Below are 22,413 nucleotides of genomic sequence, written 5' to 3'. Positions count from 1 at the left end.
TTGTTCTTAATTTGTGGTTACCTTGTTTTTCATGTATGTATATACCATATTATATTCTACCTGCCTTAGACTAGTAATCACACAGGCTCAAACATGTTCTAGGAAATGATTAAAAAATTTTACATTTTTGTACTCTTTTCTCCCACATTTTAGGATTTTGATGTCCTCTTATATCTTCATGTTCATCCTTTTTCTGTTCATTTCGGTTATCATCACTTTCACAGACATTTAAAAAAAAATCTGTATACTGGCTTATTTAGGTGATTTGCTTTCTAACTGTGATTTCCTCTTCTCTATATATTCTTACTTCTTTTAGAGAAGGCCTTTCAATATTTCCTTTGTACGTGTGTACGCTCAGTCATGTCTGACTCTTTGTGATCCCATGGACTATAGCCTGCTAGGCTCCTCTATACATGGAATTTTCCAGGCAAGAATACTGGAGTGGTTTGCCATTTCCTTCTCCAGGTGTCTACCCATCCCAGTGATTGAACCTGCATCTCTTGCATTGACTGGTGGGTTCTTTACTAGCTGAGCCACCAGGGAAGCCCTTTAGGTAGGGAAGTCCATTCAGTTCAGTTCAGTTGCTCAGTTGTGTCAACTCTTTGTGACCCCATGGACTGTGGCATGCCAGGCTTCCTTGACCATCACCAGCTCCTGGAGTTTACTCAAACTGATGTTCATTGAGTTGGTGATGCCATCCAATCATCCCATCCTCTGTTGTCCCCTTCTCCTCCCGCCTTCAATCTTTCCCAGCATCAGGGTCTTTTCCAATGAGTCAGTTCTTCGCATCAGGTGGCCAAAGTAATGGAGTTTCAGCTTCAGCATCAGTCCTTAAAATGAATATTCAGGAATGATTTCTTTAGGATTGACAGGTTTAGTCTCCTTGCAGTCCAAGGGACTCTCAAGAGTCTTCTCCAACACCACAGTTCAAAAGCATCAATTTTTTGGCGCTCAGCTTTCTTCATAGTCCAACTCTGACATCCATACATGACTATTGGAAAAACCATAGCTTTGAGTAGATGGGCTTTTGTTGGCAAAGTAATGTCTCTGCAAACATGCTGTCTAGGTTGGTCATAGCTTTTTGTCCAAGGAGCAAGCGTCTTTTAATTTCATGGCTGCAGTCACCATCTGCAGTGATTTTGGAGACCCTAAAAAATAAAGTCTGACACTGTTTCCATTGTTTCCCCACCTATTTGCCAGGAAGTGATGGGACCAGATGCCATGATCTTAGTTTTTGGAATGTTGAGCTTTAAGCCAACTTTTTCATTCTCCTCTTTCACCTTCATCAAGAGGCTATTTAGTTCTTCACTTTCTGCCTTAAGGGTGGTGTCATCTGCATATCTGAGGTTATTGATATTCTTCCCAGCAATCTTGATTCCAGCTTGTGCTTCATTCAGCCCAGAATGTCCCATGATGCACTCTGCATATACGTTAAATAAACAGCGTGACAATATACAGCCCTGATGTACTCCTTTCTCGATTTGGAACCAGTCTGCTGTTCTATGTCCAGTTCTAACTGTTGCTTCCTGACCTGCATACAGATTTCTCAAGAGGCAGGTCAGGTGGTCTGGTATTCCCATCTCTTTCAGAATTTTCTAGAGTTTATCGTGATCCACACAGTCAAAGGCTTTGGCATAGTCCATAAAGCAGAAGTAGATGTTTTTCTGGAACACTCTTGCTTTTTTGATGATCCAATTTGATCTCTGTTTCCTCTGCCTTTTCTAAATTCAGCTTGAACATCTGGAAGTTTTTGGTTCATGTATTGTTGAAGCCTGGTTTGGAGAATTTTGAGCATTACTTTACTAGCATGTGAGATGAGTGTAATTGTGCGGTAGTTTGAACATTCTTTAGCTTTGACTTTTTTTGGGATTGGAATGAAAACTGATCTTTTCCAGTCCTGTGGCCACTGCTGAGTTTCCCAAAATTTGCTGGCATATTGAGTGCAGCACTTTCACAGCATCATCTTTTAGGATTTGAAATAGCTCGACTGGAATTCCATCATCTCCACTAGCTTTGTTCACAGTGATGCTCCCTAAAGCCCACTTGACTTTTCATTCCAGGATGTCTGGCTCTAAATGAGTGATCACACCATCGTGGTTATCTGGGTCGTGAAGATCTTTTTTGTATAGTTGTTTTGTGTATTCTTGCCATTTCTTCTTAATATCTTCTGCTTCTGTTAGGTCCATACCGTTTCTGTCCTTTATCAAGCCCATCTTTGATGAAATGTTCCCTTGGTATCTCTGATTTTCTTGAAGAGATCTCTAGTCTTTTCCATTCTTTTGTTTCCCTCTATTTCTTTGTATTGATCACTGAGGAAGGCTCAGATTATGAACTCCTTACTGCCAAATTCAGACTTAAATTGAAGAAAGTAGGGAAAACCACTAGACCATTCAGATATGACTTAAATCCCTTATGATTATACCATGGAAGTGAGAAACACATTCAAGGGATTAGATCTGATAGAGTGCGTGAAGAACTATGGACAGAGGTTCGTGACATTGTACATAAGAGAATGATCAAGAACATCCCTAAGAGAAGGAAATGCAAAAGGTGAAATGATTGTCTGAGGAGGGCTTACAAATAGCTGAGAAAAGAAGAGAAACTAAAAGTAAAGGAAAAAAGGAAAGATATATTCATTTGAATGCAGAGTTCCAAAGAATAGCAAGGAGAGATAAGAAAGCCTTCCTCAGTGATCAATGCAAAGAAATAGAGAAAAACAATAGAAGGGAAGTCCTTTAGGGCAGGTTTAGTATTGCTGTATTCTTTTAGTTTTTGTTTGTCTGAGGAATTCACCTCATATTCTAAATAATAATCTTGCTGGGTAGAACATCCTAGATTGCAGCTTTTTCCGTTTCAGGACTTTTTTTTTTTCTTTTCTTGGGGATTAACATTTTTTTTTAAATTTTATTTTATTTTTAAACTTTACATAATTGTATTAGTTTTGCCAAATATCAAAATGAATCTGCCACAGGTATACATGTGTTCCCCATCCTGAACCTATATCTTGCCACTCCTTTCTGGCCTGCAGTGTTTCTGTATAGAAATCAGTGGATAGCCTTATGGGGGTTCCCTTGTAATCAACTCTTTGTTTTTTTTTCTTGATGCCTTTAGAATCCTCTATTTTACTTTTGCTATATTTATCATAATATGTCTTGGTGTGTTTGGGTTTACCTTGTTTGGGACTCCGTGCTTCCTATACCTGGATGTTTCTTTCTTTAGGTTTGGGAAGTTTTCAGCATTCCAAATACATTTTCAATACCCTTTTCTCTTTCTTCCCCTTCTGGAATCCCTATTATGCATAAATTGGCAAGGGAAGAAAGACTCCAGTGTTCTTGGGCTTCCCTGGTGGCTCAGCTAGTAAAGAATTTGCCTGCAATGTGGGAGATCTGGGTTTGATCCTCGGGTTGGGAAGATCCCCTGGAGAAGGGAAAGTCTACCCACTCCAGTATTCTGGCCGGAAGAATTCTATGGACTATTTAGTCCATAGGGTCGCAAAGAGTTGGACATGACTGAGCGACTTTCACTTGGCAAGATTTGTATTATCCCATAGGTCTCTTATATTGCTTTCATTTTTTTTTTGTTTTTGTTTCAATTTGACTTTCTGTCTGCTGTCCTGATTGGTTGATTTCCATCATTTTTTCTTTCAGGTCACGTATTCATTTTTCTGCATTATTCCTCCTGCTATTCATTGCTTTTAGTTTAGTGTTCATCTTGGCAAATGAGTTTTCTATTTCTTTGTTCTTCCTTATAGTTTCTAATTTCTTTTTACAGTACTCTGCATTTCTGTCAACAGCCTGTCTTAATTCCTTCAGTATTTGCATTATCTTCTTTTTTGAAGTAGATGTCTATTAGACTGAAGAGGTCTGTTTCATTGTTCTTTCAGGGGAATTCTCTCGGTTTAAAAGGGAATTGTTCCTCTGCTTCTTCATCTTACTTATTTCTCTTATTCTGTGAGTTTAGAAGAATTAATGATCTATGGTCTTAGAGGACTATTTATATGTGGCATTTTTCCTATGTAGTTTGTGTGGGTTTAATATTTTTAGTGGGCTTTACTGGTTCAGTTCAGTCTCTCAGTCATGTCTGACTGTTTGTGACCCCATGGAATGCAGCACACCAGGCCTCCCTGTCCATCACCAACTCCCGGAGTTTACTCAAACTCATGTCCATTGAGTCAGTGACACCATCCAACCATCTCATCCTCTGTTGTCCCCTTCTTCTTCTGCCTTCAATCTTTCCCAGCATCAGGGTGTCTTCAAATGAGTGAACTCTTTGCATCAGGTGGCCAAAGTACTGGAGTTTCAGCTTTAACATCAATCCTTCCAATGAATACTCAGGACTGATCTCCTTTAGGATGGACTGGTTGGATCTCTTTGCAATCCAAGGGACTCTCAAGAGTCTTCTCCAACACCACAGTTCAAAAGCATCCATTCTTCAGCACTCAGCTTTCTTTATAGTCCAACTCTCATATCGATACATGACTACTGGAAAAACCATAGCCTTGACTAGATGGACCTTTGTTGGCAAAGTGGTGTCTCTGCTTTTTAATATGCTGTCTAGGCTGGTCATAACTTTTCTACCAAGGAGCAAGCGTCTTTTAATTTCATGGCTGCAGTCACCATCTGCAGTGATTTTGGAGCCCAAGAAAATAAAGTCTCTCACTGTTTCCACTGTTTCCCCATCTATTTCCCATGAAGTGATGGGACCAGATGCCATGATCTTAGTTTTCTGAATGTTGAGCTTTAACCAACTTTTTTACTCTCCTCTTTGACTTTCATCAAGAGGCTCTTTAGTTCCTCTTCACTTTCTGCCATAAGGGTGGTGTCATCTGCATATCTGAGGTTATTGATATTTCTCCTGGCAATCTTGATTCGAGCTTGTGCTTCATCCAGCCCAGCATTTCTCATGATATATTCTGCATATAAGTTAAATAAGCAGGGTGACAATATATAGCCTTAAGGTACTCCTTTTCCTATTTGGAACTAGTCTGTTGTTACATGTCCAGTTCTAAGTGTTGCTTCCAGACCTGCATACAGATTTCTCAAGAGGCAGGTCCGGTGGTCTGGTATTCCCATCTCTTTCAGAATTTTCCAGTTTATTGTGATCCACACAGTCAGAGGCTTCCCTTGTGTCTCAGTGGTAAAGAATATGCCTGCCAATGCAGGAGATATGGGTTTGATCCCTGGGTTGGGAAGATCCCCTGGAGAGGGAAATGGCAATCCACTCTAGTAGTTTGTTTTTATTATGGATGCCTGTCATTTTTTCCCTCAGTATCTGCTGGCCTTATTCCCTTGATAAGGAGAGTGTGCAAGTGTGATAGCTGGTGCCCAATCCTCAGGTAATCTGTGGTGGCTCATGTGTGCCCCTGGAGCACGTGTTGGGAGCAGAGGTGGTGAGGTGCTCCTTGAGTCTACAAGGAAGGTGGTGTCAGCTCATGACCACTCCTGAAGTGTAGGGGGTGGGTAGTGGCTTGTGATAGCTCTTGGAGCTGGTGAGGGGGGTGCCTGTTACCTGAGAGCAGATGCAGGGACCCTCACCCAAACAACGGTGCCTGGCCTCTAAGACAGTCCAGGCTTCCACCATATACATCCTCAGGTGCGGTTACACCAAACTGCAGCCCCTTCAGGCTGTTTTTACACAACCAACCCAAGTCCTTTCCCTGGGTCTAATCTCTGAAGCCTGAGCTTCAGCACCCAGCCTGCACCAGTGGACATGGGTCTCTGGCTGGGGAGTGCAGGGGAGTGGCACTGACCATCTGTTCAGGTTTCTCTACATGCTAGCTGCTACAAACCTGTTCCTGTGTTCTTCTCTAAAGCTCTGAAGCTCCCCCTCTGTCCTGGCTGATCTCCCCACCAGTGAAGGGACTTCCTGGGGTGGAGTCCCTTTCCAGTTTCTTTCTTTATTCTTTTGCCCTACCCAGTTACATGGAAATTTTCTTGCCCTTTCCAGAGTTTGGATGTCTTCTGCCAGTGTTCAGTAGATATTCTCTGAGGATCAATCCGTATGTAGATGTATTTTTGATAAATTTGTGGGAGGAGGTGAGCTTCATGTTCTACTACTCTGTCATCTTGATTCAGAAGTCAAGAGCTTTTAAATACGTAAGACATCCTCATAATTTTAAGGGATGTATTATTTAAAAACTTTTCCCAGAAGGAATACAAAAAATTAAATGTGATACATATAGCTTACAAAAGGTTTCAACATAAGGCTCTGTTCTTAAGGTAACATTTAATTAGTGTCATGTACAACTTAGATATTTTATTAATTACCTTGAGGAGATCTGGATCAATTCCTTTAATCTTTGGAACTGGAACTGGGGGTAGAATCAGCATCTTAATCCTTGAAAACAAAATTTTGTTTTGATGTAAGTTACTCATTCTCATTTCAAAAGACAGAAATAAAATATTGACAATATTATTACTAATATAAAGTAACAGAATATTTGGAATAAGTGAATCTGAGAAAGAGAAGGAAAAGCATTAAGCAGTGAATGATGAGGCAAAACTAAAGAATGGAAAAAAACCCTCATCTGAAGTGAATTTAAATAAAATGTGGTTTTCCTATAACTTTTCCTTAATGTCTTTTATAAAGTTTCAGAATTGGGAGTTAGACATTTAATTCCATCTGAAGCCAATTTCCATGTCAGTTATAAGGAGGTAATTTTGATACATAATTCGTTGGGGAAGGGGAGGAGAAAGAGCCAATCCATGTAGAGATATGCACCCTAAAAAAAGAGTGGGCTGAGATAAGTTCATACCACAATGCTCACATGAATTATTAAATTACTTAAGATAATCTCATTAACCAGGATGTCATTGCGTGGTTCATTTCAGTTGGGACAGACTAAATATGAACTATTTCTAATCAGTACAGGTTTATATACACAATTCTATAATGCACTTAAATTTTCTGTTCCAAATATCTACATTACTTTTTGACCATAATTTATTTCAATGTCTATCCTGCCTATCTTGTGCCTAAGTGTATTCCCAGCACTTAGAAAATTTCTGGCACAGAGAAACATTGCCTGAATAAATCTGAGTAAATCATTTGTCTATTTCATTAATAGTGTGAATAGAGTTTTCATTTTAAAATCAACACTGTGGCTCTGGAATAGAGATTATCCATTCTAATCTGATTTTTGGATATCAGATGATATTCTACTCAGTGTGAATAAATAGTCTGGTCTACTCAATAGGGAGGGCTTCCTGGGTAGCTCAGCTGGTAAAGAATCTGCCAGCAGTGCAGGAGAGCCTGGTTTGATCCCTGGGTTGAGAAGATCCCCTGGAGGAGAGCATGGAAACCCACTCCAGTATTCTCGCCTGAAGAATCCCCATGGACAGAGGAGCCTGGTGGGTTACAGTCCATGGGGTTGAAAAGAGTCGCACACAACTGAGCAACTAAGCACAGCACTCAATAGGGAACCCATTCTCTGAATGTTTCCATCACTTTTTAACCTAATCCAAGGCAAATTTCATTTTGTAAGTTGAGTTTGAGTAGACTCACTAGTTTTACTTAGTGGGATGAGTGTTAAATTGTTACTGATGAATAGAAATAATAGGAAAAAAAAAGCATGCTATTAATAACTGCTACCACTTTTGAATGCCTCTAATAATGCCTCCAAACACGGAAAGTGTGTTGGCAAATTTCAGTCTGTGGGCCAAATCTGTTCTGCCCTCTGTTTTTGTAAAGAAAGTTCTTTTAGAACATGGAGTCAAGTTCAGTTTACATATTATCTATGTAACATAGTTTATATATTATCTACAGCTGCCTTCATGACACAGTGGCAGAAATGAGTAGTAGTGACAGAGACTGCATAGCCCAGAAAGCCGAAGATTTACTGTTCGGTTATTTTTAAAACAACTTTGCCAACACTTGCACTAAACATTTCCTTTGGTGCTTACCACGACCAGGGAGGAAGAAGATATTATCTATGGAAAGATTTCGAGATTTAAGGAACATGTTCAAATCACACACTAATACTTGGTTCAGCTGGCACTCAAATTCAAAGCAGCTGACTCCAAAACCCATGCCCTTTGCTTTCTGTCATGCTGCTGGGTTAACTTGGTTCTGCATTTCTAAATAAATAATTCACAGGTTCTGTTGTTGTTTAGTTGCTAACTCATGTCTGACTCTTGCAATCCCATGGACTGCAGCACACCAGCAGGCTCCTCTATTCTCCATTAACTTCTGGAGTTTGCTTAAGCTCATGTCCATTGAGTTGGTGTTGCTATCTAACCATCTCATTCTCAGCTGTCCCCTTCTCCTTTTGCCTTCAGTCTTTCCCAGCATCAGGGTCTTTTCCAATTAGTCAGTTCTTCGAATCAGGTGGCCAAAGTATTGGAATTTCAGCTTTAGCATCAGTCCTTCTGATGAATTAGTCAGGACTGATTTCCTTTAGGATTGACTGATTTGATCTCCTTGCTGTCCAAGGGACTCTCCCAGCATCACAATTCAAAAGAATCAGTTCTTCAGCACTCAGCTTTCTTTATGGTCCAACTCTCACATATGTACATGACTACCGGAAAAATCATACCTTTTTTTGACTATGTGGACCTTTGTTGGCAAAGTGTTATCTCTGCTTTTTAATATGCTGTCTAGATGTGTGATAGCTTTCCTTCCATGGAGCAGCATCTTTTAATTTCATGGCTGTAGTCACTGTCGGCAGTGATTTTGGAGCCCAAGAAAATAAAATCTGTCACTACTTCCACTTTTTCCCCTTCTATTTGCCATAAAGTGATGGGACTGGATGCCATAATCTTAGTTTTTTTTGAATGTTGTTTCAAACCAGCTTTTTCACTCTCTTTTCACCCTCATCAAGAGACTCTTTAGTTCCTCTTTGCTTTCTGCCATTAGAGTAATGTCATCTGCATATCTGAGGTTATTGATATTTCTCCCAGCAGTCTTGCTTCCAGTTTGTGATTCGTCCAGCCCAGCATTTAGCATGATACTCTCCAAATAAGTTTAATAAGCAGGGTGACAATATATAGCCTTGACGTACTCCTCTCCCAATTTTGAGCCAGTCTGTTGTTCTGTGTCCGGTTCTAACTATTGCATACAAGTTTCTCACGAGACAGGTGAAGTGGTCTGGTATTTCCATCTCTTTAGGAATTTTCTACAGTTTGTTGTGATCCACACAATCAAAGGCTTTACCGTAGTCAATGAAGCAGAAGTAAATGTTTTTCTGGAATTCCCTTGCTTTCCCCATGAGCCAACAGATGTTGGCAATTTGATCTCTGGTTCCTCTGCCTTTTCTAAATTTAGCTGGTATATCTGGAAGTTCTTGGTTCACATACTGTTGAAGCCTAGCTTGAAGGATTTTGAGCATTACCTTGCTAGCATGTGAAATGAGCACAATTGTACAGTAGCTTGAACACTCTTTGGTATTGCCCTTCTTTGGGACTGGAATGAAAACTGACCTTTTCTAGTCCTGTGGCCACTGCTGAGTTTTCCAAATTTGCTGACATATTGAGTGCAGAACTTTCGCAGCATCATCTTTCAGGATTTGAAATAGCTTAGTTGGAATTCGGTCATGTTCACTAGCTTTGTTTGTAGTAATGCTTCCTGAGGCCCACTTGACTTTATACTCCAGGATGTCTGACTCTAGGTAGTGACTACGCCATCATGGTTATCTGGGTCATTAAGACCTTTTTTGTATAGTTCTTTTGTGTATTCATGCCACCTCTTTTTAATCTCTTCTGCTTCTGTTAGGTCCTTACTATTTCTGTCCTTTATCCTGCCCATCCTTGCATGAAATGTTCCTTTGATATCTTCAATTTTATTGAAGAAATCTCTAGTCTTTCCCATTCTAGTGTTTTTCTTTATTTCTTTGCATTGTTCATTTAGCAAGGTGAGATAAGAAGGCCTTCTTATTCTCTGGAACTCTGCATTCAGTTGGGTATGTTTTACCCTTTCTCCCATGCCTTTCGCTTCTCTCCTTTTCTCAGCTATTTGTAAAGCCCCCCGCCCCTGCCCCCAACAACCACTTTGCCTCCTTGCATTTCTTTTTCTTTGGGATGGTTTTGGTCACTGCCTCCTGTACAATGTTACGAACTTCCATAATTCTTTAGATACTCTGTGTCCCAGATCTAATCCTTTGAATCTATTCATCACCTCTACTGCATAATCATAAGGGATTCGATTTAGGTCATGCCTGAAAGGCCTAGTGGTTTTCCCTACTTTCTTCTATTTAAGCCTGAATTTTGCAATAAGGAGCTGATGATCTGAGCCACAGTCAGCTCCATGTCTTCTTTTTGCCGACTGTATAGAGCTTCACAGGTTCAAAACCAAAAATGTAACATAACTCTAATTACAGGAAATAAAGATCCCCAAATATGCTTTGCTCTGTATGGGTCCCTCTTTTTTTTTTTTTTTTTTAAAGAGGATGATGCATTTAGGTACTTGAGAGTCAGCTGTCAGGGAAGTGTTGTTGCCTTTAGGCTAGGGTGGCACACCCTGTAGCCTGGAGCGACCAAGCCAGTCATAAGGAGAGATGGGAATTGTGACAGAGAACATGAGCCCTTTCCGAATGGGATGGTTGGTCCTCTGTCTCGGGACATATTGCCATGCAGGATTATCAACCCAGTTTCACTATTTTTTTTTTTTTTTAATATGGCAATGACTTAAAATTTTTTAAATTTATTTTGGGTGTTCTGGTCTTTGTTGCTGCACAGGCTTTTCTCTAGTTGTGGGGAGTGGGTTCTACTCTAGTTTTTGTGCGTGGGCTTCTCACTGCAGTGGCTTCTCTTATTGCAGAGCATGGACTCAAGGGCCTGTGGGCTTCAGTAGCTGCAGCATGTGGTCTCAGTAGCTGCAGTTCCTGAGTTCTAGAGCACAGGCTCAATGGTTGTGGTGCAGACGATGAGTTACTACATAGCATGTTGGATCTTCCCAGACCAAGGATCGTACACATGTCTCCTGCACTGGCAGGCAGATTCTTAACGACTATACCTACCACCAGGGAAGTTCAAGATCTCTGTTTTTAAAATAATCTAGTAATCTTGATTTTTGTGTGAAAATTCCCTGTTTTAGAAACACTTTGTAGCAAAACTGTCCCTCAAAAATCAGAAGGGAAAAAAAAAAAAAAACCAGCAAAACATGGATCTGCAGGCTGAATCTGGCTTTCAGGTTGCCACTTCTGTTTTATGTTGATTCAGTTATTTCGTTCCTGATTTAGTCATATAGCTTGATGGCTACAGTAAGTTGTATGGTGGGAGCAACAGAGTCTAGAATAAAGATAAACTGGCATGAAACTATGTTTCTGATCTTTAATTCAAATCCAAATTACACTATACATTTTACTAGAGTTGACTCTTAATGATTTGGATTAAGAAAGGGAACAGTGGCTTGGTTTGTGAACTAACAAAATCTCAAGCAAACACAAGGAGCACCTGAAATCCTTTATAGTCCTGAAGTTCTGCGGTAACTGACATAGTATCTCATTCTTTTGAGTTTTATTTTAATTGTTCTTTCTACACTTGCTGACAGCTATTTTCTACCATTTCCTGCTTTCATTAGAACATGGAAATTTAGACAATGATAAGGGTTTTTGTGGGCATATGAAAAAGGAAGATAAGTTTTTTGTTGAAAAGAATTAAATTCAGAACAGGGAATTTGGCAGTACAAATAGATTTTCAAATTTTTTTCCAATTTGGTGATTTTGACCAAGTGTCATAGTTAAAAACTTCATTATTCATAGAAAACTATCTTTTAGACAAAGGTTAATATATTTCCTTTGTAATTCTATTTGATCAGAGGATGACTTTTTCTTCCAAATATTGTTAGCTAATGTAATTTAGCAACATAAATTTGCTTGGCCTTCGTGATGACTTGAAATTGACAACTAATGTTAAAAGTAAATTACTTTATGTATGTAGTGAGTTTATCTGCTGTAGTTATATATAAATTAGCCTATCACCTAACTGGACAGTTCAGTGAATTCAAATTAATCTACAGAATAATTTGGCTCCTTTGGTATTACTTAAGTAATGAATACATTTAAGTAAATAATTGTTTAGAATTTTATTTACTAATTTCCTCCCTCCCAAACTGAAAGCTGCTGTTAGACAATAATGTTGCTAGAAAGATAGAAAACAAAATTCTCCAGAGTTAATTTTGTCCCCCTGAGTTTACATTATTAAATTGGAGATGAAACTCTACTAAAAATAATCCTTCCTGCATCCACTTGGAGACTTTTAAGCATGCTTGACACTCTGTAACTCTAGAATTCTTCTATTGAAATTCTGTTTTGATGTTTACAAATGCTATACAGCTTCAAAACAAAGTAAAAAAATTTCACAATATATTCATAATATAAAGCCTATTTTGATTTCTAGATGCCTCATGGCTTCACCTGGAGAACTTGTATTTGGTTTTAGATAGAGTAACCAACTGTCTCGGTTTGCCTAGACACAGAATTTTTAGTGTTAAAACCAGGAAAGTCCCAGGCAAATGGAGTGTTAGCTACCCTAATTCTAGGAGAAGGGACAAGATTAACCTATGGGACTTAAGGCGTATTCTAAATGTAAGAAAACTGGCAACCCACACCAGTAACTTTTCCAGTATTTTGTATTAAAAGTTTCTGTAGTCTATACTGAGTTTCTTTCAAGAATGAAAATAGAATAATGGTCCTTACAGCTTAAGGGAAACTTAAACATCATACAATCCACCACCCTCAAATTACCCATGAGAACGTGGAGTCCTAGAGATAAAGGGACTCAAATGAACTCAAACAACAGTGGCAGAATAATAACTGAAACCTGCCTTCTGGCTGCAAGAGGATGCAGGATTGGTGTCCTCAAACTTAGAATTTTATCTCTGACAAAAGAAGGTAAAATACCAAACTGTAAGTAGCCAACCAATTTAAATAAACCCAAATTTACTTAAGATTGGTATCATATGAAGTCTAAAGAAAGGTTTTAGTAGACTGAATTATCTAGTAGCTTTAGTTCACCACTTAAATTTTTGCTCAAAGCTACCTCAGGGTCCTGGAATAAATATCAGTGCGGAACTTTAAGGTGCATGTCACACGGTATGTAGTCACTAGCCTCACCCTCTTAACATCCTATGCAACTTTCCAGATAAAACTGAGACCTGTGTTGTCTCTCTGTGGACACAACAAAGATGTAAATGTAGAGCGATAACGTTTCACTGGGTTGATGAAACACTTCACTCAGGATTCACAAAAGAAAACATCAAACAAAAAATGGAAACATGGACATTTGCTAAATAACTGGCAAAACATATCAGAGTAGGTTATATCACACTTACCTTTGCTGTTTAGAAAATATGAGTAAAAATAATGTCACTGCTAGCCCAAGTATTCCAAAGATAATAATTAAGAACCATGGAAACTGGAAATCTGAAAAACACAAAAATAATAATATCTCACAGAACTATGAACAGTTGAAGTTTATATCTCATTCTCCTGTTCCACATAAAACTTCCTAATTTGTATTCATCTAGTAAAGTCAATGATTTCACTTGATAGCCACTAAAATAGAATGCAATTACTTAGTATTTTCTAAGAACACCTCTATCTACTTCTTCAGATCCTTTCGTATACCAAAAAAAAAAAAAGAGTAACAGCATACAATTTAAGCACAATCCATGTTTATTATATAAACAACCTGCTTTAAACATCTTATGTGTTCAGGGTGTGTCATTAAAAGGCTTTAGCTCGAGGGAAAAGTGATGCTTGTTAATATACTACTTTACCTAAATAATGTCCACTTCTTTTTTTTTAAATGTGATCTTTAGATCTAGATCTGATCTAGACTGAGGATCCATCAAAAAGATGGGGGCCAAGTTGTATTTTTGAATCATTATTAAAACTTCTTAGATATGCAGGGTGTACATTTTTACAGCATAAAAAGTACTGTTTGACAGAAGATCAGTACTAGGACTCTCAGATTTTAGAATGCTGTTCAGTTGCTAAGTCATGTCTGACTCTTTGCAACCCCATGAACTGCAGCATGCCAGCCTTCCTTATCCTTCATTATCTGCCAGAGTTTGCTCAAACTCGTGTTCATTGAGTCATGCCCATTGATTCAGATTTTAGTATAATTGATAGAAAATTTGTGGGAGACTGTTTGTAAAACTTCTATTTCATTTCTTTAGAACAAGTGCCACAGTGGCAGAGGTTGACTACTTTTAAGGTGGAATTTCCCTGGTGGCTCAGACTGTAAAGGATCTGCCTGCAAGGTGGGGAAAGATCCCCTGGAGAAGGGAATGGGTACCCACTCCAGTATTCTTGTCTGGAGAATCCCACTGACAGAGGGGCTTTGTGGGCTACAGTCCTTGAGGTGGCAAAGAGTAGGACACGACTGAGCAGCTAACACTTTCCCACTTTTTTTCACTTTTACCATAACACTGCTTTACTGAAAGAAAGCTTTTATGCTGTGATATTTTTATTTATTCTCTTATTCACATATTAAAATCTACAAGGGAGCTATTATGCATGTTATAAAGAATTAGTGGGGGAGAGAATACCATTTTTTTTGTTCTTGTGGTATCTATAATTTTATATCAATGATATATACTTAGGAACATAATATAAAGCAAGAGTTTTTTTCCTTTTCTAACAGAAGTAAAAAGTTGTTTAAAAAAATCTTTAAGTGAATTAAATGCCATCACGATAAAGGGCATGTGGCAGATATACTTTTTCTTAAAAATTTAATTTAATTTTTACTATAAATTTATTTAATTGGAGGCTAATTTACAATATTGTATTGGTTTTGCCATACATTGCAAATGTACTTTTAAGCCAGAATTTCCATATATCAAATACTGTCTGAAACAAGCCTACTGAGGAGAGCTTAGAAAAAATGGTATTATAGACATTTTCACCTGTGCTATATAGCATCATGGGTTCTACCTGTACCATATGTGCAGAAACAATTGTGTTTATATTTTAAAATTACATTTCTTTTATATAGGATCTTCAAATATTCTATGTCACCCTTGAGCATAACTAGCACATGATTTATCAAGCCTTCCTCCAGATAAAAGCCACACACAAACTTTCTAAAACCAATAAGCACCTGCCATTGACCACTTATGCTGATTCAATACTAGGCTTTCTCTTAGAAGCCACATAGATAGCCATCCATCCAGATTCAGAATTTCTTCTCTGTATATTTGAAAAACCTTTTTTTATTATTATAAATGCAAAACAAACTCAAACGAAATATTAGAAATACAGAAACATATAAAGAAAAGAATCACCTGAAATTCTATCTGGAATTATCACCCCACTCTCCTCCATCAGTAACTTTGTGTCTCTTCTCCTCTTTAACTTGCACCTACATCATGACTTTTCCTGAACAATTCAGAAGTGAAATCCTCCTTCCTCTTTCATAATGGATAATACTTGTTACAGGTAGTGAACTCCAGGTCCCTCATCCTGAAAACTGAGGCTAATGTATATTGATCTGGACAACACTCTAACAGTATAGGGAATGTATGCCTGTGTATTGACAGAAACCATGTTGGCTGCCACCTTAATCTCTTAGGTTTACCTTCTTCACATGCAGATGGGTTCATCTGAGGAAATGTTATCAGGAGCACCTCACTGAACTTGCCATATTTTTCAGTGTTTCGTTGTCTGGTTCTCACACGCACTTCATACTCTTTATCCAGTCTCAACGAGTACATCGGAACTGATGTTACCATTAAAGGGTCCATCTTTCAAGACAAAATATAAAACTTACTGGTTAGAGAGTCAACAACTCAATGCAATAAGCTCCATGAGGTGCTTCTGCATTTTTATTCAAAATGAATTTCTGGAAAGTAGGAAATACTTTAAAATGCACTCCTGGAGTTTGCTATTTAGAGAAAGATCTAAGTAAGTAACTTAGTAACACATTGTAAATTAACTACACTTCAATTTAAAAATGGTAAAAAAGTCACTTTGTTAAATAATTCACAGTCCTCAAATTAGTTCTGTTATAAACCCAAAGATATAATAGACTTGTTAAAAGAAATGCATCTCTATTCTTGCATTAGGCTGTCAGATATCCTCCTAAGATCAAAGCATAATAGAATTATTATAGAGGATGGCAGAATTATAAAGAAGATTACAGACACACTGCCTACCCTTTGGAATATTACATTGTTACGTAAAGACATCAGGACAGTAAAAACCAAACATATTTCCTATTCTCTATGTCTATATCTGTTCTTTGGAAATCCTGGGTAGTCATTCATATGATCACAGAATTGTAAAGTGTTCTAGAAAAATCAGTTGTCTTAAAGTTTCAAATAATTCTATCAGCTTGTTCTATAAGGCTTAAAGCCATCTCAAAAATATATGCTATTCAAAATCTATGAAGAAAAGTCACTAGAGGCCTTTGGTAACAAACATCAGGATCCCGCAGTCCTGAAAGCCAGGCCATTCCTTTACTTTCCCAGGGAAGGCAGGTGAGATTCTCAGACATGTTGCTATCAAAGAGGAAGACACGACTAATGATGGGGTTTTCCTTCAAGTCAAATATTCAAAGTAAGTAGTCAATACATGCTTTTTATATATTTTCAGGTAGAACATCTTGCTCCCATTTATAGGAAAACCAGGAACATTCTTTTTCAACAGCCTGGGTTATTCACACAAATAAGATTCTCATAATTTGTTAAGTTAGAAGCTGGACCTTTAGCTTCTAAAACAAATTTCCTTTCGCTACAGTTAGTTTCTACTCACAAAGTACCTCTTTTTTTCCCCCCATGTACACAGAATGGTTAGTTTGATCTTTTATAGAAGCTTAATACATGGAATATTTATGTACTTGAAATGCTTCTGAATATTAAACTTTTTATTTTTCTTAAAAAGTCTATTTACTATTCTTGAAGCCCTACATTTCTCTGTCACCATCACCAATATATTATTTCTTTACAGGTTTCATTAATAACAAAATCCCAAAGGGGCTGAGTGATGCAATCTACGGCCCCCTCTTCATCTTCCCTCAGCCCTCCACAGCAGCCACACCAAATTCAGATTTGCTCACATAACTAATCCTGCCCTGACCCCTGTCACCTGCCTATGAGGGAACACCTATTCTTGGCTAATTCTCAGTGCAAGTACTGCTGATATTCTAAGAAGTCTTTTCTGGCAGTTTTCCCTACTCCATCCTGCCTGAGAATACACGTATTACTTCTTTTAATTCATCGCTCAAATTTCTATATTATACCACATATTCCCTGGGAGAAAACAATGCTTTCATTCTCTTTACATTTCTGAAGCCCAGCACGATATCAGGTATATAGAGAAGGGAATGGCAACCCACTCCAGTATTCTTGCCTGGAAAATTCCATGGACAGAGGAGTCTGGCAGGCTACAGTCCACAGAGTTGCCATACAACTGAATGACTAACACTTTCAGCATTTGCTTTTTCAGTGTGTACTCAAGAGATGACCCACATGTTGTGGATAATTCTATGCCACTCATTAAGTCTTAAAAAAACAACCCCCAAAATTCAAAAACACAATTGGTTTAGCAGGTGGATACTTGTAAGCAACTACATGGTCATTAGAATTACTATTATATTCAAAATGTGTTTAATTAAAAAAATGGGCATATTAATACTAAATTCAATGTTGTCAAATGGTAAATTCCTGATATAAGTAACACACATTAGCTTTTTCCCCCTTGACTTACAATCCTTTTTTTTTTTTTTTTTTAATGCTTATGCCTCTTGTTTTTACAACCAACTAGATCATAAGTTCTTTAAGAAAGGTCAGTTGTCATAGATGGGTCCTTGATACTCATGGCAACTCTGAGACCCTTGCAAATGACCAAACTTACAAGTATCATGGATTTATTATTGAGAATTTCAAAAATACTAATTTCAAAATGATGATAAACTGATTTTATGTTCATATATTTTTATAAGAATTGTACTTTCTGAAATAATAAAATTATAGTGAAAAAATGACATTGTTTCAGATTTTTGCGAATCTCTTTACTATCTGGCTTAGTAGAAGATGCTTATATTTTTACATTTGCTTCTGAATTAAAACTGTGTTAGGATGTGTGATTTTGGTTGAGGTGCATGAATAAAACTTGATCTCACAGATATATAGTGAGAAAATGGAAGAGAGCTTTTAATAGCTGTTTCAGCTAATTATATATATTCTTCCTCAACACCACCACCAACAAAAAAACTCAGTAAGTAGTATTTTCTTAAAGGTTAGTTGCAGTGTGAAATCTGAAACCATGTCAATAAATCTTTCACACTTCTTTATATTAAAATCCACCATTGCAACTAGTATTTTGAATGCATCATTTCTCCATTCGTCGTTTGGTTACAGCATGTATTGGTCACTTGGAAAATATCACTCACTGAGTTATGCAGATTTTCTACCTGTTCACACATTTCATTATACAATATTTAAAAAAAAAAAAACCACTTTTGCTAAGATCACCATTGATTGCATCAGATCTTCAAAGGTTGGGAACACTCTCAAGCTCACAGCTGCAGATGGCGAAGTTTTCCAAAATTTTAACTTAACCTTGACAGCTCAAATTTTCTCACTGGCAACAAATACTGTCAATTGTTTTTCTTGAAGTGTTAAGCTCACTGTATTCTTTTCCAAGAACTATTTGCCAAATATTTGCCAACTCAAATATGAAAAGTCATCTATCAGTTTACCAGTTGTTCCTTCAAAGTAAAAATGGTGTTCCAAGCAAAAAGCAGCTAGTTCAAGCAGGAACTCGGGTATTTAAATGCCTTTGCTCAAAATAACCATCCACAGCTCCGAATGCAGCCAAAGTGCTTTATGCGTACACAGAATATGAAAAAGCTACATAGTCAGAAATCATGATTTAATAAACTTAGAAACATATATACTGCTTCGTCAAGGACATCTGCCTCCCCCACCTCGCCTGCTTCCATTTCTTTTCTGTGAGTACAGAGTGGTGCAGAGCATAGTGACTACCAGTATAGTCTGGAGTTATTGCCCTGATTTGTGTGAAGGCAGCAGCAGTGTTTCCACCCTTGCTTTTGTACCACCTGTGTAAATCAATGCAGTCAAAAAAGGAAAGAACATTCTAGTATTATTATGGAAATAGTCTTGACCCTGTGGACTCCCTAAAAGAGTCCCAGGGACCCTCAAGGGTTCAAAATTTACACTTTGGGAAAATGCTGCCCTGGGGTGCCCAGCACGGTGCTTTGTGTATACTAGTTATTTCAATACTGCTGAATAAATGTTTGACTGAAGTTTGAATTTAGAATGCCTTGTTTGACTCAGTATCCAGCCAAACTTTTCTGTACCAAGTTATGGAACAGATATCTAAATTAGAATGATTCCACAAACAGAACCTTGAAGCCAATATTTAACTGTTCATAGTGCTCTAAACTTAACTTTCCTGTAATGACAAAACTGGCTCCGTTTTCAGCAGTTCACTGAATGGACAGGGCCTGGTGTCTCAATTCTAGGAGTGAGGCCATGCCAGGATGCTGGGCACGACCTGGTGACTGGCCAGAAACCACTTGGCTTGGCCAGGCCTGTGGCTGTGGTTAAACTGATTTAGAGTTGGTTACATTGAAAGCAGCATGATAATCCTGCTTTTCTTCTTCTTGTGTGCCATGTGGAATTTATCTCAGTGCCCAGTTCCCATGCCCTTGGCAAGGAAGTGAGGAGTTCAGAGGTCAACCCAGTACCAGGCTACTTGCCTAAGTAAAAACCTCTTAGCTTGATTCTCCCTGGGGTATGTGACAAAACATCCTTCTGAAACTCTAGGGGATCAGTTCCCTCCCTCTGTTTCCCTCGTGGAGTCACTGAAGAACTTATTTTAGTGGGAGTCTGCTGAACAGTGGCAACTAAAATCCTGGGCGAATATTTAGCCACAGCTCACTACTGACCTTGATCATAACCTTTCCCATGTTTAGCCACATCCTCACAGATAGCTGAGTGACTAGAGTATGTGATATTGTTATAAGGTTAGACCGGACACCAGTGATGACTGGAGAAATCATTTTCCTTTTCTTCCATAGGTTTCCATATAAAACTCCATGTAAGCATCTGCTGTCTTAAAGAATTCCAACATGAAATTTTAGTGATTATATCCATTTTTCTCAAATAAGAAATTAGAACTGGGATATGTGGTATTAAGTCAAAAGAAAGTCTAATTAGAAATGAGAGGGGTTGTTGAACACAAAAAAGAAAAGTCAAAGGGTTTTTCAATGTGAGATGTAATAATATCTTACCATTTTCCACTGGGTCTCATTTAGTTCTTTATAGTGCAGTTCATACTCCAGGATTATCCATCCCATCTTAACATCTGTATTGGGTGGTGGTTCCCATTTCACTAGGATGTCGGCATGAATCTCCGTCAAACTGATGTTCAGTAGAGTCCAGTTGAGGCCAACGGGTGGATCTGGTTGTACTGTGCATTTCAGCAGAGAATTAGTACACAGACATAGCTTGATGTTAGTGGAATGCATTTTTCCGAAGACGACTAAGTTACTTCATACATTATTCTCGATTCTTCCAATATTCCCATCATTATACTTCCACTTTATGGCAGAGTATCATTTTTAAAATTAAGGATGACCTGTTATTAACTGAAAAAAAAAGCCCCTATAAAAAATTCCTTTTTGAGTTTAAAATCTGATCTATAGCCATTCTTGAAGATCTGTCACATTTTGCATTTCTTTTGGCTCTGATAAGATGAATACTTTGGGATTTTGGCAAAGGAATTCACTTTAACCCCGAACTGAAAGGAATAGAGAGTCAGAAAGACCCAAGTGTATTTAAACGTGTGGCCATTTTGGAGCGAGGGGTGGAGAAGTCTTTTCTTCTGTATGTTACCTGGGGTAAGGCCTTTTAAATTTTCTTTCTCATTTATTTCTGCACTGCTACAGAAGCACAGTCCTTCAGAACACTTGGTAAATACCCCTTCATTTGTCTTCCTGGCCCCATGTGATCGTTTCTTCAGGTATAGAAGGAGGGCGTTACACTGATCTCAGATGGTGATGAGTCAGTGTTTTCTGTGTTTCACTTAACTGCATGCTATTGACTTCTGTGGAGTGGATACTACTTTTTAAAAAAACAGAGAAAGTCCCAATTTGATTAGTCATGACCACATTTTGGAAATTAAATTGGAGGGATTTGCAAAATGGCTAAGCTACATATGCCGCATAATGATACCTACACCTCATCTTTCCAGTTTTGTTGGGGATTGATGAGTTCTTAAAACCAAAGCTTAACGCTTTATATGACTGAACTATAAAAATATTTTTAAAGGGAAAATTTCTCAAACTTATTACTCATGTTGCATCTTACCCACCCCCCCACCCCTCCCGCACTTTTAATAGAGGATATAGAACAGGGTCCCTTTTGAGAATGCCCAGTACCACCATGATGAGCATAATAATAACCATCTCTCTTCTAGTCTACTGCCTGTAACCTGCTCCTCTTCCACCTTCCCTAATTCTGTTAATGATGACTCCATTCCTGCACGATGAAAATGGTGAACCCTTCCTTGACTCACTTTTTCCCCCCCCATCACCTCACATTCTGTCAGCTGTAATTCCAAGATATTTCCAGAATCTACCCACTTCTCTTCACCTGCTCTGCTCTTACCTGGTCCTAGCCGTTATCATTTTGTTTTGAAGCATTAGCCTCCTAACTAGTCTCTTCCTGTGGTCCATGTCCCCCTTCAGTTTATTCTCGATACAATCCTCAACACCGTGGCCATGCTGGTCATCCTAACACTTAAGTTAGATCACATTGCTCATCATTTAAAGTTTTCTAAAGGCTTCCTATCTCCAGACGAAAGTCAAAGTCACACCAAAGCTTAAAGGGTGCCATAGCTTTGACCCTCTGATCTCCAGGATCTGGTTTATGATCATGCTCCTCTTCCCTCTCCGTGTGTCCTTCCACTACCCCACGCTCTTCCTTGAGTGAGCAAAGGCGTGCTTCCACCTCCAGATCTTTACCCTGTCTATGCCCTCTTCCATCAGATAGACATGGGACTGTTTTCTCATTTCCTTCTTTACTCAAGTGTCTCTGTCTCAATGAGGCCGTGTGTGATAATGCTCCCACTGCAGCCTCTCCTATTTTTCCACATTGTCTTTCCTCCCAGCATGGTCTCCTTCCACCCGCACTGATAAAATGTCCCCCTGGTACAGACACTTCCTGCCTCTAGCACCTAGAACACTGCCTGGCCCAAGGAAGAGACTCAAAGAAGCACGGAATAAACTGAACAAATGACAGACACCTAAGTCATATACGACTTTAAATCCAAAGACCAGCCCTGAGAGGTCTAGTAGAGTATATGCATAATACACAAGGAAGCTGAAGCTTGTGATCAGCATCTTCAGAGCTATAAGGTCACCCCAGTTCTTTGCTGTCTCTCATTCTCAGCTCCCTCCCTCCGTGCTATCACGGTAACCCTGCCTGTCATCATCTTTTGCCTTGATT

The 22,413-nt window shown here is 38.5% G+C and overlaps 1 protein-coding gene and 1 long non-coding RNA gene across 12 annotated transcripts in view; one reads left to right on the top strand and one right to left on the bottom strand.

Annotated features, from left to right (window-relative positions):
• The window catches only part of GHR (growth hormone receptor), a 313,209-nt gene that overhangs the window by 7,445 nt on the left and 283,351 nt on the right, over positions 1-22,413 (bottom strand). For all 10 annotated transcript variants that reach the window (XM_086361584.1, XM_086361582.1, XM_086361589.1 and 7 more), the window contains 4 exons: positions 20,196-20,374; positions 15,516-15,681; positions 13,267-13,357; positions 6,267-6,336 (listed from right to left, as the gene is read on the bottom strand). In XM_086361584.1, the coding sequence (XP_086217710.1) occupies positions 6,267-6,336; positions 13,267-13,357; positions 15,516-15,681; positions 20,196-20,374 (506 nt within the window). The remainder of the gene's footprint in view (positions 1-6,266; positions 6,337-13,266; positions 13,358-15,515; positions 15,682-20,195; positions 20,375-22,413) is intronic.
• The window catches only part of LOC147350285 (uncharacterized), a 171,460-nt gene that overhangs the window by 102,024 nt on the left and 47,023 nt on the right, over positions 1-22,413 (top strand). The window lies entirely within an intron of this gene.

Source organism: Bos grunniens, chromosome 20 (assembly GCF_055505025.1).
Source record: "Bos grunniens cultivar Pamir isolate PY7600 chromosome 20, Bosgru_T2T1.0, whole genome shotgun sequence".
Classification (NCBI taxonomy): Eukaryota; Metazoa; Chordata; class Mammalia; order Artiodactyla; family Bovidae; genus Bos; species Bos grunniens.
This window is presented reverse-complemented; position numbering and strand designations above follow the sequence as displayed.